General features: G+C 44.7%; 2 protein-coding genes across 10 annotated transcripts; one reads left to right on the plus strand and one right to left on the minus strand.

Moving 5' to 3' along the window:
• Positions 1-602: 602 nt before the first annotated feature.
• On the minus strand, positions 603-2,018 carry LOC123120564 (aquaporin TIP3-1). The gene is made up of 3 exons (XM_044540595.1): positions 1,712-2,018; positions 1,318-1,565; positions 603-1,210 (listed from the first exon to the last, which is right to left on the minus strand). The coding sequence occupies exons 1-3, from the start codon at positions 1,863-1,865 to the stop codon at positions 821-823; spliced, it is 792 nt and encodes a 263-aa protein (XP_044396530.1). The 5' UTR covers positions 1,866-2,018; the 3' UTR covers positions 603-820.
• Positions 2,019-3,285: 1,267 nt separating this feature from the next.
• On the plus strand, positions 3,286-12,731 carry LOC123046963 (uncharacterized). Of its 9 annotated transcripts, none has more exons than XM_044470434.1 (10): positions 3,286-3,446; positions 3,518-3,609; positions 3,692-3,795; positions 4,748-5,288; positions 5,394-5,489; positions 5,564-5,635; positions 5,738-5,947; positions 7,308-7,387; positions 10,422-10,565; positions 10,659-11,192. In XM_044470434.1, the coding sequence occupies exons 4-10, from the start codon at positions 4,778-4,780 to the stop codon at positions 10,905-10,907; spliced, it is 1,362 nt and encodes a 453-aa protein (XP_044326369.1). In that variant the 5' UTR covers positions 3,286-3,446; positions 3,518-3,609; positions 3,692-3,795; positions 4,748-4,777; the 3' UTR covers positions 10,908-11,192. The 9 variants fall into 9 exon arrangements, 5 of the variants coding, with proteins under 5 accessions (XP_044326369.1, XP_044326373.1, XP_044326385.1 ...); XM_044470438.1 differs by having other exon boundaries at positions 5,738-5,848; positions 10,659-11,133; XM_044470450.1 differs by lacking the exon at positions 5,738-5,947 and having other exon boundaries at positions 10,659-11,133.
• The last annotated feature ends 5,327 nt before the right edge of the window (positions 12,732-18,058 follow it).

Genomic DNA, 18,058 nt, shown 5'->3' on the forward strand with positions numbered 1-18,058 from the left:
GTCAGAGAACGACTTTCACAGAAGTTACTTCAGATCAAGTTTATTTCTTCTAAAGATCAACTTGCTGATATCTTCACGAAGCCGTTGCCATTGCCTCAGTTTGAGGGTTGTCGTCGCAATCTTAATTTTCTGAAATCTCCATTGCCTCAGTTTGAGGGTTGTCGTCGCAATCTTAATTTTCTGAAATCTTCAGACCACGGTTAGGTTGAGAGAGGGTGTTAGACTTGTAGTTATACGTAAATACGCATTACAACTTGTATACAGTTGTATTTGTACTCAAAGAGATTTTCCTCCACATATATATATATATATATATATATATATATATATATATATATATATATATATATTTTGTCGTGGCCGACCCATGAGGTGTCGAAGTCCACAATACCCCAAAACCTTTTGCTTAACAGGGTTCAAGGATCATCGCTACTCTTTTGGATCCGGAAGGCAAAAAGTGACTTCAGGCGAAGGACAAGGAGCTCAACACGTGAAAAGAGAGTGTAGCCGCGCCGAATGATTCATTCTTGTATCAGTATGAATTATCGTATTTTCTTCTGGCACGTTTATTTTGTTGCACAATTAACCAACGCAATATCACGAACCCGTAACAGATGAGGATACTATATTGCACTGGAAACTTATTACACAAACGGAGCAAACATCACCTAGGAGATACTATAGGGGCAACCATGCACAGCAAGGCCACCCTCCATTATTAACCAAAAGTACCACACACTATACATACATATATAGCGATAAACCATAGCTGCAAGTGTTGGATTTAAAGGATTTGAAGCAGCTGCTTTGGCGGCGGCGGCTAGTAGTCCTCCGGCGCGAGCGGCTGGTGGGCGTGGGCGGCGGTCTCGGTAGACGGCATGACGACGTACTCGTAGAGGAGCCCAGCGAGGCCGGAGCCGAGGAAGGGCCCGAGCCAGTAGACCCAGTGGTGCCTCCACCGCCACCCGACGAGCGCCGGCCCGAAGACCCGCGCCGGGTTCATCGCGGCGCCATCGAACGGCCCGCCGGCGAGTATGTTAGCCCCGAGCAGGAACCCCACGGCGAGCGGCCCGATGGTGCCCACGTGGCCCCTCTTGGGGTCGATGACCGTCGCGTAGTAGGCGTACATGAGCCCGAACGTCATCACCGCCTCCAGCAGCACCGCGTGCCAATCCCCCACCCCCGACGCCAGGGAGAAACCGGGCGGCCGCTGCGAACACCATCCATCACAAGATTAATTAATTAATCAGTTAGCTTCTGCGATGATTAATTAGATAGACGGTGCTCGCGAGGAAGATCGAAGAAAGATGGTAGTACCATGCCTCCGGTGGTGAGGCGGAGGAGGAGGGAGGCGACGATGGCTCCGAGGAGCTGCGCGATCCAGTAGAGGAGGGCGCGCACGAGGGTGATGCGCCCGCCGAGCAGCGCGCCGAAGGTGATGGCCGGGTTGACGTGCCCCCCGGAGATGTTCACGGCTACGGACACCGCCACGGCCAGCGCCAGCGCGTGTGCCAGCGCCACGGCCACCAGCCCGCCCGCCGTGCTCATGTCATGGTAGAGCTTCCCTGCAAGCACACACATGCACACACGTACGTCTTGAGACCGTCGATATTTAAGCAAGCTAGGCTACATAGACGCATGGTACGGTGGACGAAGCTGGCCATGCATGCACGGACGGATGGGTGCTCGTATAGCTGGGTGGGGTGCGTACCGAGGGAGAGGATGGAGCCCTCGGCGGCGAAGACGAAGATGGCCGTGGCGAGGAACTCGGAGATGGCGGCGCGGATGGTGTCCGGGTGCGTCGCGTCCTCGCTGCGCCCCATGGTGAACCCCCGCCGCCCCGTCGTCCGCGCCGCCGTGCTCATCTTCACTGACCGACGTACGTACGTACCAAAGCAAGCAAGCAAGCAAGCCGCTCTTCTCTGCTAAACTCAACTCGTCTTTCTTGCCGACGATACGAGGATGTGACCAAGTGTGGCCGCACTGGCGTTAATACAAGTAGTAGCAGTGTGTGTGGGTTGTGAGGATGGCCGCCGCGTGCGCGCGTGGCTTATAACGTGGCCGCGGGTGGAGCCGCCGCCGCTACACGTGTGCGGGAGGACGCCCCAGAGCGGTGGCACGTCTCGCGTCTGGTCAGGAGGCTCGGTTGCCCGTGCATGCCAAGCCCGGCGTGTGCGGCGCGCACCCACCGCGCGCGACCATATGTAGTAGTACGTGTAGTGTGTGTGACCCGCGGCGGCTTCGCTCGGCGTGTTGATCTTATCCGGTGGCCAGGCTCCTCGCACCACCTGCCAGGTCATGGACATGCATGCAAGACACTGCGGCGCGGGTAGGTGCGGTGCTCTGCCTTGCCTTGCCTTACGCACGAAGTTTCGCGGGAGCAGAGCACCTATAGCTCAGCTGGCTGAAATTTTTGTCTGCACCAGTCAATTTTACTCTGGAACGTCTGATTCACATCCAACGTAGGCCGTTGACCCAAGTTGAGTTTCACCCGATTTCAACACACAGCCCGATCAAAGCCCAGCAGCAGAATAGAAGTGCTACTATCTAAACCCAACCGATCAAAGCCCAGCAAACAACTGCATGGCTGCTCCAGCGAGGTACTACTAATCATCGCCATATGTCATCAACGAGCGCATGCTGTCTTTGTGGTGTAGAGGACACGTGGAGGCACGCAATGCTTAATTGTTCAGCAGCAAGAAGTATTTGGGCACTGTCTACAGATGCAATTACTGAACAGTTGAGTACAAACGTTGATGATGATGCAAAACGTTGGTTGTTTGCTACGCATGATTCGCGTGCACATGACGAGTTCATCACCTTTGTAATGACTCTTTGGGCAGCGTGGGGAGCGCAACGGAAAGCAATATACGAGGACATCTATCAAAGCCCATTCGCTGTCCATAGCTTTGTCCAACATCCCATAGTTAGATTCATGTCTAAACATGGGCTCTCTCAGAGCTCAGGGAGTTTGGACCGTCAGATCTCAGACTTGATGCGATTTTGGGCGTTCGATCTGCCCATGGGATCAGCTGGGCCGTTGGATAAAATTCACCTCCGAGCTGCTCTACGCCGCGCTGCTTTTCTCACGTTGCCCGTTCCGTCGCGTCTCTCTGTCGCGTGGGCTCGGTGCCTGGTGGGGCTCCCTGTCGGCGTCGTGTGTGCGGCTGGCCGCGGTGTGTGACTTCAGCGCTGGATCGTGCGGTGGCTCCGCCTGTGGTTTTGAGAGCCTGCCGAGGGCAGTTTGGGGATTTCCTTTGTCGGCCCTTCGCGTGTCAGATGCTGGTTGGCTCGGGCGTGGATGAGGTGAGCGAGGGGTGCGTCTATCTTCTTCCTGCTTCTCATTCGTCCCTTCCTCTCCGCTCCGTCCCTTTCTCTCCGCTGCGTCCCTTTTCGCCAGATCCGACGCCCTTCCGGCTTGTCGTTGCCTCGCCGCCGTGACAAAGGTTCGTCTCTTTCGCCCTTGTCCGCTTCTTGCTTTTCGTCGCGTCTGATTTGCCTGGTCGTTTGCTTGCAGTTGGGAGAAGGGGGTTGGCCGTCGTCTTGCGGTTGGGCCGGAGCAGCGGTGGGCTGGACGCCGCTTCCTGCTGTCTTCGAGCGATGGGAGAGGTGCTTTCCTGCTCTTACTTTCCCCTCGTTCAATTTGTTCTCCTGCGCTGCTGTTAACTCGTCGTGCCTGCTGCTGTTCTAGGGTTAGGGTCTGTCGTTTGCCGTTCGATTGGTGACTGTTGCGGGTTGGCAGCGCGCCGTGTAGCTGCGAGACAACTTCCTTGTTGATCTGCCGTCCTGCTGCAGGTGTGAGAGGAAATCTCATCTTTCCTTATCCGTAAATTGATTTTGTTTTCCTGTTTCTCCTTACCTCGTCTTTGTCTGTTGTTTGGGCTTTTTTGTGTGTGGGGTCTGCTTATTTTCAGTTATTCGCTGTTGTGGCAGGATGTTTACTGTCAGTTGTTCATACATCCACCTGTTAGATGTTGTTGCTTCCCGATGCCGTGTGCCATTTTATTCATACTTAAGAGAAATGATGGATGATGGAGACGTTCTTGGAGGAGTGGAGCTTGATGTTAATGTTCCTGGGAGTGATAGTCTCACTATCAGAAGATTTTTCTGGGCACAAGACAGGGTTGACTCTCTGTTTGCTTATGAGGGTGCTGCTTTCCAGGCAATTATATACTTGCAGCGTTTGTATGGGTTTGTCATTGTTGATTACAATTATACACCCATGACCACCTATCGAGACCTTGCTCGCTCAGCGGTTATTCTAGCTACATCGTCGGTTAGATCTACCATTCCAGTTGCTTCTGGTGATGGCTCCGTCGCTGTGGGTGACGTCGATGTTGTTGCGCAGCGGCGGATGCTACATGCTGGCTTGGTTTCTACCGCCTGTAGCTTTTAGGGGGTCTGTTTGTGTTGTGCTTGTTGCTCGTTTGTCGGGTTTTTTCCTTGGTTGATTATCATGTATCCGGAGTCTTGTGTGTGCTTATGATGAGATGTCAGTTGTAATGAGATATGGCTATTTACTGTTCTTACCTATGTACCTGGCGTTCATGCCGCTTATGAGTAATATAGCTGCTGTTTATGTGTTCTGTGTTGTACAACTTTTTTTACCCTTCTCAGTATGCTACATTGAATATTCCTTTTTCTTTACCCTTCTCCTGCAATGGATAGTGGTTTCTTGTCAGGTATGGTTTATCAGTCAGGTTTACTTGCTTCGTGTTGCATAGTATGCTGATGTATGTGTTTTCAGCCAATGGTATGAGGGTGCTTGATTGTTGTCATGCCACGTGCTCCGATTGCTGCCCATGGACGTGGTGATGGGCGGGCCGTTGCTCATGCCCGAGGTTCTGGACCAGCTGGTGCTCGTGGGCGAGCCTCTGCCCGTGGTCGTGGTAATGTAGCCATGCTCGTGCCTAGCGATGTCCTCCCTGGGCCTGTCGCCAGCCGTGGTGGTGCTCGAGCCAAAGGTGTTGGGCGTGGTCGTGCCCGTGGACGAGGTTCTGGTCGTGGTCGTGGTTGTGGTGATGTAGATGGCACCCTCCCTGGGCATGTTGCCGGCCGTGGTGGTGCTCGAGCCAGAGGCACTGGACGTGGTCGTGCGGGTGAACGACCACCTGGTCGTGGGCGTGGGCATGGTAACGTTTCTTTGCCAGATAGTGCCATTGGCCGTGCTGTTCCTCTTCTTGCCAACGTTCAGCCTGGGCCTACTGCTGCTCGTGGACATGTGCCTGGGACCGCGAAGAGCTATGTGCCCCGTCCACCTCTTGGGGCCCTTCCTCGCAGCCGCCCACGTCTGTCATGTTCACTTGCCATCCTTTTTGTTTTTACCTCCTAGAACCATGTATCTTGCTTGCTCACTATTCTTCTGTTTTCTGTCTTGCTTGTGCCTTGGTTAGGTGATAGTTGGTTTCCCTATCTGAGTCCGGCTGTGACGACGGTTAATCGTATAAAACGGAAGGCGTCCATGAAACTACGTCGGTCTAAATACGAAGGTGCATTGAGTTCTTAGTTGTGTTGTTCTGTTCCTGTTCCACGTCGGCTGACCAGATCTTATGTGGTCTTTTAGATCACGTTGTTATGGGCCCTTTAGAAAGGGATTGGCAGGGTTACTCGGTTGCATTTGCTGAGTCGCTTAAAGGTATTTATTAGCAGGCCATTTAACGTTCTACTGTCTGCTTAGCTTTGTTTGTTTGTTGTCATGGGGTTTGTTTTCCCTGATCACATGTTTTCCGGTTGTTAGCTTCCTATGCAGATAGGTCTTACTGTGGGGCCCCTGAGTTCCTCTGTCAGTACTGTGGTGCCTCCTTCTGGTTTGCTGAATGTGTTCAGTCCAAGTCCTCTTGGACGAAACGTAAGATCATTTATAACCTCTATTGTAAAGGTGCTCAGGTCTATATACCTCCCTTCAAGGACCCCCCGGCTTATCTCCGGGAGCTCCTTCATTTCAATGGTACATCACGTGCGAAGAAATTCCTCCGAAATATCCGTCAGTACAATTGTATGTTCGCTTTCACTTCAATGGGTGCTAAAATTGATCACTCACTGGATAGCACCCGTGGTCCTAAAATCTTTAAAATAAGTGGGCAGGTGTCTCACCGTCTTGGTTCATTGTTTCCCAAAGGTAGTGATACTCCTAAGTTTGCTGAACTATATATACATGATCCGGCTAATGAGATTACACATAGGATAAATGCCTTGAATCCCAACGATAAACCGGTAGGAGCTGTGGATGAGAGCATTGTCGTTGGTCTTAGAGACATGCTTGATGAGTTTAACTCGCTGGTACAGACCTTTAGGGAGGCAAGCAAGCTAATAGAGGATCGTGGTGACGAACCCATCGAGGATATTTCCATTCGTATTATTGGTCCTTCAGATGGTGATAGTCCACAGTTTAGCTTACCTACTGCCACTGGACTTGCTGCTTTGGTTGTTAATGACTTCACATTAGAGATGTCTGCACGGGATATTATTGTTTCTAGCCGGTCAGAGGGTCTACAGCAGATCTCTTCTTTGAACACGGCATTTATGTCTTTGCAGTACCCGTTGCTTTTCCCCTATGGAGAGAGAGGGTTCCAAATAGATGTTCCACACCTGATTGTTCCTCAGGACGTGGATGATGATATGCATGTTGATCCTGTAGCTGAGGCATCTCCTTCAGATGCTTCAAGTAGCCAGTCTCCCGGTGGTAGTAGGAATAGAATGACAATGCAGGATTATTACCGCTTTATGTGTCATTACAAAGGTGATCAGCCCAATCCATATTTGTGCTATGGTCTTCTATCCTCTCAGTCGGTCGTTGATGCACGTGCATGCATCGACGAGAACAGGTTGTGGTATATACTCAGAAATCAGGATATGCTTAGGTCCGAGCACATGCAAGGTATTGCTGATGCTGTCGGTGATGGGTGTACCGATGGTGATGCACTAGGAAAAAGAACCATTCTGCCTTCCAGTCACACTGGTGGTGATCGCTACTTCAAGGAGAACTTCCAGGATGGGCTCGCCGTGTGTCGGGTGCATGGTCCGCCGGATATATTTACCACCTTCACTTGCAACCCCAAATGGCCTGAGATTATGGACGCATTAGAGCCAGGCCAAAGGCCTTCTGATCGGGCGGATATTGTTGTTAGGGTCTATCATATGAAGCTTATTGAATATTTAAATGAGATCAAGTCTGGAAAAGCTTTTGGCCCAATTAAGGCTGGTACTGTGTTCTATTAGTTCAGATCAATTGCACTGTTTCTGTTTTACCTTGCGTGTCGCTTTTGGCAGGAGTTCTAGCTAACTGAAATTCCACATTTTCCCTGCAGTGTTATATACTGTCGAATTCCAAAAACGAGGTCTGCCACACGCGCATATCCTCATCTGGCGTAAAGGAGACAAAGGTGAGGTCGGTGTTGAGAGTATTGATTCGTTTATTTCTACAGAAATACCTGATCCTCTAGCTGATCCGTTAGGATATGCTCTGGTTTCTGAATTCATGCTGCACGGTCCGTGTGGTGAGATGAATGATAAATGCATTTGCATGAAAAAAGGTTGTTGCTCAAAATATTTTCCAAAAGAGTTTAGAGAGTCAACTATCATTGATGAGCATGGGTTTGCCTTATACCGACACCGTGACCATGGTCGGACGGTTTATAAAAATGGGCATTATCTTGACAACAGACATGTAGTGCCTTACAACATGGCAATTCTTAAAAAGTTCCAGGGACATATAAATGTGGAATGGTGTAATAAGACTCAGGTGATGAAATATCTGTTTAAATATGTTACCAAGGGTGCTGATTACTCTAAGGTTGTCCTAGAAAGGCTAGAGAGATCAGGTGCAACTGGTTATCTTTCCGTTGATGAAGTAAAAGAGTATTTAATGTGTCGTTACATTTGTGAGTATGATGCACTGTGGCGTATATTTGGGTATGACATACACTTTAAAATGCCCTCTGTAGAAAGATTAACTGTTCATATGCGTGGCATGAATATCGTTCGCTATCGTGCTGGTGCTGACATTACAGAAATTGCTGGTTCTGACTTCTTGAAAAAAACTATGCTCACTGAATGGTTTGTTGCAAATGAACTCTATGAGCATGCTCGGTCATTTACGTACTGTGATTTTCTGATTGGGTGGACATGGGATGCTAAAAGTAAATCGTGGCATGAAAGGGGTGGGGGTGAGAAGATTGGCCGCGTTTACTATGTACATCCTATGAGTGGTGAACTGTACTACCTGCGCATGCTCTTGATGATTGTTAAAGGGGCTAGGTCTTTTGAAGAACTTAGGGCATATGGTGGGCGTCTTTATCATACGTTTAAAGAGGCCTGTGCCGCTCGTGGTTTATTAGGTGATGATAGTGAGTGGTACATGGCATTTGACGAGGCTGTCGTCTGGGGGTTTGGACACCGACTTAGACAACTGTTTGTGACTATGCTTATGTGTTGTTCCATTAAAGATGAAATGAACTTCTTTGAGCATTATTGGGTTAGCATGTCTGACGATATCAAATATGGACTGCGTCGTCTTGTGCAAAATCCGGCTTATTCCGTTCCTGATGAAAGGTTGAGAGATATGCTTCTTGACGAATTGTCAGAAGTTTTTTTGAAACATGGCTCTTCCATAAGTAATTTCAACTTGCCTTCCAGAACAGGTGAAGGAGACTAGCATGATGAAAATAGGTTAATTCGTGAGGAGATGTCGTATGATACACCTGCTTTGGCTAGGTTAGCACCGGTTCTTATTGATAGTTTAAATGTAGACCAGTCAGTTGCTTATAAAACCATTGTGGACTGTGTACAGGCAGGGGAACCGGGCTTCTTCTTTGTCTCTAGGTACGGTGGTACTGGGAAAACCTATTTGTGGAATGCAATATGTGCTTTCCTTAGGGGAGAAAAAAAATTGTTCTCACCGTCGCATCGTCGGGCATCGCGTCCTTACTGTTGCCTGGAGGGCGGACTGCTCATTCGCGCTTCAAAATACCAATTAATATAGATGATGACATGCAGTGTGATATTAAGAGAGGTTCACGACTCTGTAAATTGATGATGGTCTCTTCCTTGATTATTTGGGACGAGGCGTTGATGACACACAGGAAGTGTTTTGAAGCTGTAGATAGAACTTTACGTGACGTCCTTTCTGTGAGTAACCCAGAGCTTGCAGACCTTCCGTTTGGTGGGGTAGTTATGGTCTTAGGTGGGGACCTTAGACAGATATTGCCGGTTATTGAAGGGGGTACTAGGCCTCAGATCATCGATGCGGCAATCACAAACTATCCACTATGGAACTCTGTTAAAAAATTGTCCCTGTCTATTAACATGCGCTTGGCTGTGCCGGGCGCAAGCGCACGAGCACAAGAAGACATTGCCTTATTTAGTAAATGGGTGCTAGATCTTGGAGAAGGTAAATTGCCCGTTACAAAGCGAGGTACCGAAGATGGGGCTTGCTGGATACAAATACCAGATGACCTGCTGATTCACACAAACGGCGATCCTATCACTGCTGTTGTCTCCTCTGTCTATGAATTTTTTTTAAATTGTTACTTGAATACTGGGTACTTACAAGAACGAGCTATTTTAGCACCGACCAATGATTATGCTGAAGAGATCAACATCCATGCTATGAACTTAGTCCCCACTGCTAGCAGAGACTACCTAAGTGCAGATTCGATAGATGGTTCCGGAGGTTCTGTTCGAGAAGAAAACATTTTTTTATCCCGTTGAGTATTTGAACACTATCAAAATTATCAATTTTCCAAATCACAAGCTCACTCTTAAAATAGGTGTTCCGATTATGCTTATTAGAAATTTATGCCAGGCAAATGGTCTGTGTAATGGTACCAGGCTCATTGTGAAGGACCTAGGTGATCGTGTTATTGAAGCTGTTATTATAACTGGGTCACATGTGGGTGATTGTGTGTACATCCCCAGGATTGAGCTGACAGCAAAGCAGTCAAATTCACCCTTTGTTCTTAGGCGACGTCAATTCCCGGTGCGTGTGTGTTATGCTATGACGATTAATAAGAGCCAAGGTCAGACCTTATCTGCTGTTGGTATATATCTCAAAAGTCATGTCTTCACGCATGGGCAGTTATATGTGGCAGTGTCTCGTGTGACCTCAAGAGCTTCTTTGAAGATCCTTATAGTCAACGAGGATGGTACATGTGGCTCTGAAACTAAAAACGTTGTCTTCCCAGAGGTCTTTCGATCTGCTGGGATAGTCTGATGTTCGCGTACAGTGCATTATAATTAACTTTTGGTCTATGACGATTGCTTTTGTCCGGACAGTTGCGTCGTTCCTTTCCTGTCAATGTAAATAGTGTCATGATCGTCTACATATACTTTTGAAATATATATGCGGTTCTGTTTATGCTTTCCTGTACGTTTCCACTGTATTTAACAAGGGTGTTCTGTTTTTGGTCCTGATGCCACTGTAGATGGTGATCACTGCCCTAGCTGCTCTTGTCCCAGGAAACAAGAAGTTGACTATTCGTGTGTATGTCTCAAGGCTGTGGCAGCATCGTGGAACTACTGATAATGGTCCTATCATTCATACTGACATGGTGCTTGTGGATGCTGAGGTAACTAATTGCATGTGCTCTTGTGATATGTGTTATATGTTGCTTTTCCCTGTAATCTAATTGTGGTAATGGCTGTTTATTGTTTGCTGGCAGGGTTCTCATATCTATGCTGAGATCTCTAAAGACTGGGTAAGCAAGTTTATGGAGAAGCTCAGGGAAGGCTGTGCTTATGAGATTTGTCAGTTTCTGGTGTTCCCAAATAAGCGTTACTTTAAGGCCGTCGATGCAGCAAACATGATCTGTTTCAATAGATTCACTACGGTCAATCCTAATACCGACCTGGAGGTTGCGTTCCCGTTTTGCACTATGCACCTGTCCAACCTTAGTGTAGATTATTTGTAATCAGTACTATGCCCCAGTATACCTGCATAAGACTACTACCCTTTGCTATTGTAATTGTAATCAGTACTATCTAGATGGATGATAGCAGGCAATGTATACCTGCATAAGACTACTACCCCTTAGCTCTCTGATTTATGAACCTGTCCGGTGTTTAGTTTGGTATTACGTATGTACCTCTTCTACTTCTGCTTGTCACTAAGGTTACTTTTCTGTTTCTCTTGCTGTATTTCTCTTGTGACAATCCAGCTTCCTATTTTATATTACAACACACGTACGTAATGGATACACCTGGGCTCTGCTTCTCTATGTTGATATGAAGGCATGGAACGTGTTTCTTTCGTTTTCAACAGGAGGCAACAATCTAGGCCCATATAGACACAACGAAAGGCCCGTTTCTTTGTCCAGTGCCTTATAAAGGACGAGAAGGGCTGACCTAATATCCTTGGCTCCCTCCATAGAACCTGGTGGCGCAAGAGAAGTGCCCTCTAGCACGAAGCTTCGGACAGAAAGGACCTCGCCAGGAAAGGTAAAAGGCAAGTTCTTTTCACCTGCGATCTTTGGAGCTTCACTTTGTTTTCAGTTTTCCCACCTCCAGTCCTTTTAATGCCAGCACGTTCCTTCTGCAGCAAATTTCCCTATGGATGGAGACGAGGTCTTCGACCGGGCCTCGCTTGGATCTACATCGTCGGTGAACAAAATAATCCATCCAAATGTTCAGGTTAGTCAAACTTCACCGCCTCTTCCCCAGTAGCTTTACTCTCTGCAGATATTCTGGGCATACTACTCTGATTCCAAAGCATGTAGTGACATAGATGGATCCAAACTCTGTATATATGTCTTACGCAATAAAAAATGATGCAGATTGGTCCAGACACTGTAAGGGTGCCAGCTAGAATGATGCTTAGTCTCCTGTTAGAGCGGCTTAACATACCTGACGGCATTTACCGTCGAAGGCAATACTCACATGACACTGTCAGTGTCACAGTGCTCTTCTACACCTCTCCACCGATTAATGGAGTCAGTCCACCACAGATGACAATTACCGGTGTTCGCTCTGCCAATCAGGAAGTGGCAGAAGATTCTGCGGCTATGGCAGCCATCAGGTACATGGAAGACGCTACAAACACTGTCGTGATCGATCTAAACTATGCAGGGTTCAAAAGGATGCAGCAAGACAATGGTTATCTGAGACTCAGACTTAACAAGGCGTTTGAGGCGATAGACAAGCTTTCTAAAGGCTGCTTAATTGCTGTCAGATACATGTGTGCCTTCTCGGATCAGCTTCACAATGTTATCGCGCATGCCTTTCCACCTACTCGTGCTGTGGACAAAACCACCAATGAAACCCTTATGAACATTGAAGTGGTGGCGAATAATATGAAGGACAGAAGCCACCATTTGGAGAAAAAACTATACAAGGTTAAAAGACAGGCTCAGGCACGAGAGCATGAGCCATTCGCACCGGTACGGCTTACCGTGTATTCCTATTGTTCATCATGCAGGTTGGATTTTACTAATAACAATGGAACCTTCCTTACACAGGTCATTCGCCGGCGATGATCAGATGGTGCCAAGAACAGCTTGCTTCGACGCTGTTGATGTTGCCACTATGTCTTAATTAGCTTCTGTTAGAGGGTTTACCTTTTGCAATAGTGCCTTATGCCTCGTGAAAACTGTTTGATGCCTAAGCCTTTTGTACAAATACCTACCACTGAATGTTATGTTGCATCAAAATGATGCCCAGTTTGAAAAATGGCAGTCCCTGTTAGCCTTGTATGTGGTTTACTTGCTCAAAATTCATCTCACCAACGTTTTGTCTGCTTCTGTCGCCCTATCTCACTCAACTATATGCCCTGCTTCTTTCAATCAGGCTGTGGTTTTACTTTGTGCCTGACTCCTGCTGTTTTTAGCAAAGATAAATACTCAACTCCTGCTGTTTTTAGTGAGGATAGATACATGTACAACTAAGCAAGCTAAACTTATGCGGTTGGCACTCGCGATTGCTCACATCGTTTGCACCGGGCACCGCGCGCCAGGGCGCGCTCCTGGTCTAGTTACCTAGGAGAGCTGCGAGCAATCCAACCCAGGGTGACTCAGGTGCCCTGTTTCATCACCGAACAGGCCAACACAGTGGATCACGTCGCCTGTTGGGAGAGGATGATCATATGGAGCCGCCGGTGCCATTTGCAGTGATCAAACCGGTATGTTCCTTGGTGCATCAGCAGTGGTTTTTCCAAATATTTCTGAGTCGGCGACTCTTGAATCACTGGCCATCAGGGAGGCGTTGGCCATAGCAGATGATTTGTACAAGAGGGGCATTCAAGTGGCGTCGGATTGCAAAGTGGTAGTGGACGATATACGACAGAAGAACCCAACGCTCTACGGGGCGATCATACATGAAATCATACACTGGAAAACTCCTTTTACTTTATGTAATATTATTCATGAATTTAGGAGCTCGAATGTCGAGGCTCACAAACTCGCAAAACACGCATTATTCCTAGGGGCTGGCCGCCATGTTTGGTTAGGTCAGCCCAATGGTCTTCATTTCGTCCCTGTAAACATTGTGACGATTGAATAAAAAACTTCAAAGTTTGCGTAATAAAAACCAGTACTAGAATTAGCTAAAAAAAACAGTACTAGAATATTTCCCTTCGTCATGACCACACATATACCGTACATGCAAAGCACTGCATAAACATCAACATGTATACATGCGCTGCTTTCACACGTATACTACTCTACTCGTATATTATAAAGATGGATAATAAGAGGGATAAAAGAAGGAGTTCAACCAGAATTCTTATCTATTTTATTTAAACAAAATTAATTGCAAATTAAAATAAATAATATAGATATTTCGACAAAGAAAAATATCCATTCAAATTAGTGAAATGAACAATAAAGAATTGAAACAAACGAATAAAAAAATAAAATACACTTCAACCGAGAAATGAACAAAAGGTAAAAAAATAAAATAAATACATTTTAATATAATGAAACTAGAAACATGGGAGTGGGGTTACCCTAAAAGAAGAAACGTGAAGAAAAAAAAGTCTAAGGGAGAAAGAACTCTATAAGTGGAGTTACCTACAAAAATGAATAAAAATAGAAACAACGAAGAATATGTTTCTTTCTAAGCAAAAGGGCTAGGTGTGGTGTTATAAAAATGAATTCAACAGATAAAGAAAAAAATCTATGAAAGAATGAATTACAAGAGTGGTTTAAACAATAAGAAAGCAAAAAAAACTTTCATCGATCATTTTAAAAATGTTCATGCGGTGTTAAAAATGTTTTCCAACTTAAAAAGTGTTAACATATACAACTACGCCTAACATGAATAATCATAAAGAACTATTTTCAAACTCTATTTTTATATGCAGGGGTTAGTATATATTGACAACTTGCACACAAATTACATAAAACTTGCACTATTTTATAATGTGCAAGAACATGTGTAAGCTTGTGCAACATTAATAATAATTATGACTGAAGTCGATCGATTACAAAAATGAATTACATTTTAAGTGTCTAGTAAAAAATTAGTAGTGTCACAAAATTACAACATTAAATATGTTGTTGCATGCAAAAAATATAAGAGAAAATTTAATGGCAAAGGAAATAATCTAGGCATCAATAAACAGCAATATAATAAAATATATATTGTATAAGATATTATCAGGTAGAATCAATTAGGGGTACTGATAGTACCCTAAACAAGTAATAGAAGAAACAAAGAAAACTTGAAACAAATGATGACTAAAATTTGCAACAATTTTCACAAAACTTGAACTATTCCACTATATGCAAGTACAAGAATATAGTAGCATAGCTTTTAATAATAACTATGAATCGAATAGAACCATGAAAAATGAATTCCACTTTAATCCCAAACACAAAATTAAGTAGTGTTGGACAATTCCAACATCAAATATCCTGACACATGCAGAAATATAAATCTAATTGTCAAAAAAATCGACCAAGAATCAATAAACAAAGACATAATAAAATAAAATAAATACTAAGCAAGAACAGCAAAATAGGAGGTAGAAACATTATCACACATGACAAAAAATAAACAGTTTTTGCCAACCACTATTTTGTCATGGGTAAGCAAAACATACACTAAAAAACACATGTTATTCTAAGGTAGATGAATTAATGACATTTATATTACCTAAAAAGAAGAAAGAAAACTAAAACAAATTATGGCAAAACTTGCACGGATTTGCTATGTTCCACAATATGTAAGAACGAGCGTATAGTACTATAACTTTCACACAACAAAAATTAAGTAGTGCCACACTCTTGCAGTATTAAACCGTCACCGCATGCATGGATTAAAAGAAAATGCTATGATAAAAATATTAACAAATCAACAAGAAGAAGGAGATGAACTAAAACATTAGCATGAGCGGGGCAAAAGCTAACAATAAGGGGGGCAACTATTAACATGCACTGGATTTTTGGTTCATCAAATAGCTAACCACCATCCAATCTAGATCCAAAGGCCCAACCGCGTTCTTCTTCCCCTGGCCTTCTTTTCCCCCTTATACTAAAACTAAAAGAAAAACAAAAAAAAGTTTTCAAAGGAAGAATGATTTAGTGGCATTGGTATTACCCTTAATGAAGTAAAAAAATAAACAATTAAAAATACTGGTATTACCCTATACTAAAAATAAAACAAAAAATAAAAAATAGAGTTTTCTAAGGAAGAATGAGTTAGTGCCATTAGTATTACCCTCAATGAAGAAAAAAATAAAAAATTAGGAATACTGGTATTACCCTATACTAAAATAAAACAAAATAAAATAAAATAAAGTTTTATATGGAAGAATGAATTAGTGCCATTGGTATTACCCTTGACAAAGTAAGAAACTGAAAAAATAAACTAAAAAAATGAAGGCAAATACTTACACACAATTTACACAAAAATTACACTTTTTATAATATACTCCCTCCATTCCTAAATATAAGCCTTTCTAGAGATTTTAAAAAACTACATACGCATGTATATAGACATATTATAGAGTGTAGATCCACTCATTTTCTCTATATGTAGTCCTTATTAGTATCTCTAAAAGGAATTATTTAGGAACAGATGGAGTACAAGGATAAGCAAATATAATGCAATTTTTGTGCTCTAGTATAATATACATATATTGAATAGTACTTATGTATATCATAATTCACACACATACCCAACATCCACACATACACATAGAAAAGAAAAAATCATGTAGAAGAACAAACAAAAACAGCAGCTAACACACATGAAAACAAGAGAAAAAACAGAAGCAAGCCAATCCTCACACACATGCACGGGTATTATTCTAGCTAAGCAACCAATGTGCATGCGTTCATCCGCTGGCTACACTATTACAGCCTACCCATGTACATCACATCAGAAAACAAGTTGCGGAAGAGAACAAAGTTGGGAAAAGTAGACATGCGTCCGTGGACAGCAGCTCGGCCCAGCTATAGAAGAAAACAAGCTTGAAAAATCGACTGAACAAACAACATGCATTAGTCGACTACCTGGAGCCGGTATATTCTATGTCGTGCTTCAAGCTCCCCCGAGGGCTTTGTGAACATCTTGATATGCTGATTCGGAAATTCCGGTGAGGATGTAAGGATGGCCAACACAAACCTAGTAGGGTGTCTTGGGAGGTAATGACAATGCCAAAAGGTTGAGTGGGATGGGTTTTAAATATTTGAGCTCTTTAACCTCTCTTGTTGGCTAGACAAGCTTGGCATGTTTGAAAAACCCAGAGACATTGAATTCCAAAGGCAGTCTATTTTCCCAATAGAACAATATTACAAGCGAAAGTGGGCAACCACCCGTCCTAGATATGGAGATCAATTATAGAAGGCCGAGATATATTGAAACAAGCAATCATTAAACGGATTGGTAATGGAGAGTCGCGGAAATTTGGAACCACAATTGGTTGCCAAGGACGAAGATGATGAAACTCTATGGGTGCATGTCGGCCAAGCCCCCTCTACGGTGGCCGAGCTGATTGACCACACTTCGGCCACATGGGACATTCAGCGTGTTGAGGAGGTTTTTGTCTCAATGAATGTTTCAGTTATTTTGAATACTAGATGATGCCCCGTGCGTTGCTGCGGAATACTATAATTCATTTGACGTGTGAATGTTGGCTCTGAGTGTTGATTCACATCACGACTAAATGTTAAGAAACATTTATATTCACCTGGGGCATTCAAAGGCATATGTTTACAATAAACTGTCAGTCCAGGAAGTAATCAACTGAAACTTGGCTACATACCACCATATTTCCGCAAAGCAGACTAAGAAAATGACTCGATACAATCAAGTGTTAGGATCAATCAAAATTGTGGAAAATTTATCTACATCATAGTTTAAATATTTGATAACACTTGTGGTCTTCATCTTTGTCCAGTTTCCACCAGTCCCAGTAATGTCAAAAGGAAAATGACCTGAAATTTACCGTTAAGCAAATAAGTACTTCATGGAGGTAAAGTACATGCATTAGAAGAAAAGTCAGTAAAAGGCGAATGAATAGTTCGCTTTGTGCTCACCACGCAGCTGCCTCTCTGACCACTGCCCTTTGCTGCTAACAATAGATGCATTCTTCAGGCCGCCGTGACACTTTCGGTTCAAGAACTATTGGTCCAAGCTAGAGGGGTTTGACCATGTGATTTTGGAGGCTTGGAACAGACCCTACGCATGTGCAGGCCCGTATCTCATCCTGCACTGCAAGCTCACGCGCACTGCACGTTCTCTTAAGAAATGGAGTGCTTCTCTCCTTGGCGACCTAAAGATCTGAATGGCGATCTCTAACGAGCTTGTTGGTATGCTTGACACTGCCATGGACTACAGAGACTTAACAGTCGCCGAGCGCAGCTTCAGAGGGATGCTGAAAATGAACTTGTTGGGAATTGTTGCGCTGCAGAGATCATACTGGAGGCAGCGGGCTAGGATTGATTCGATCAGGGATGGTGATGGCAACACTGCTTTCTTGCGCTCAAAAGCAACAGCACGACAGAGAGAAAAATTAGTGCTTGCTCTCAAGCACAATGGATTATCGGTTCCCGGGCAGTAGGAGAAGATGGACATTTTCTGGAACCACTTCAATGACCTAATTGGCATAAAGAAGATGCGCGGT

The sequence above is a fragment of the Triticum aestivum genome, chromosome 1A, assembly GCF_018294505.1.
Source record: "Triticum aestivum cultivar Chinese Spring chromosome 1A, IWGSC CS RefSeq v2.1, whole genome shotgun sequence".
In the NCBI taxonomy this organism is placed as follows: domain Eukaryota; kingdom Viridiplantae; phylum Streptophyta; class Magnoliopsida; order Poales; family Poaceae; genus Triticum; species Triticum aestivum.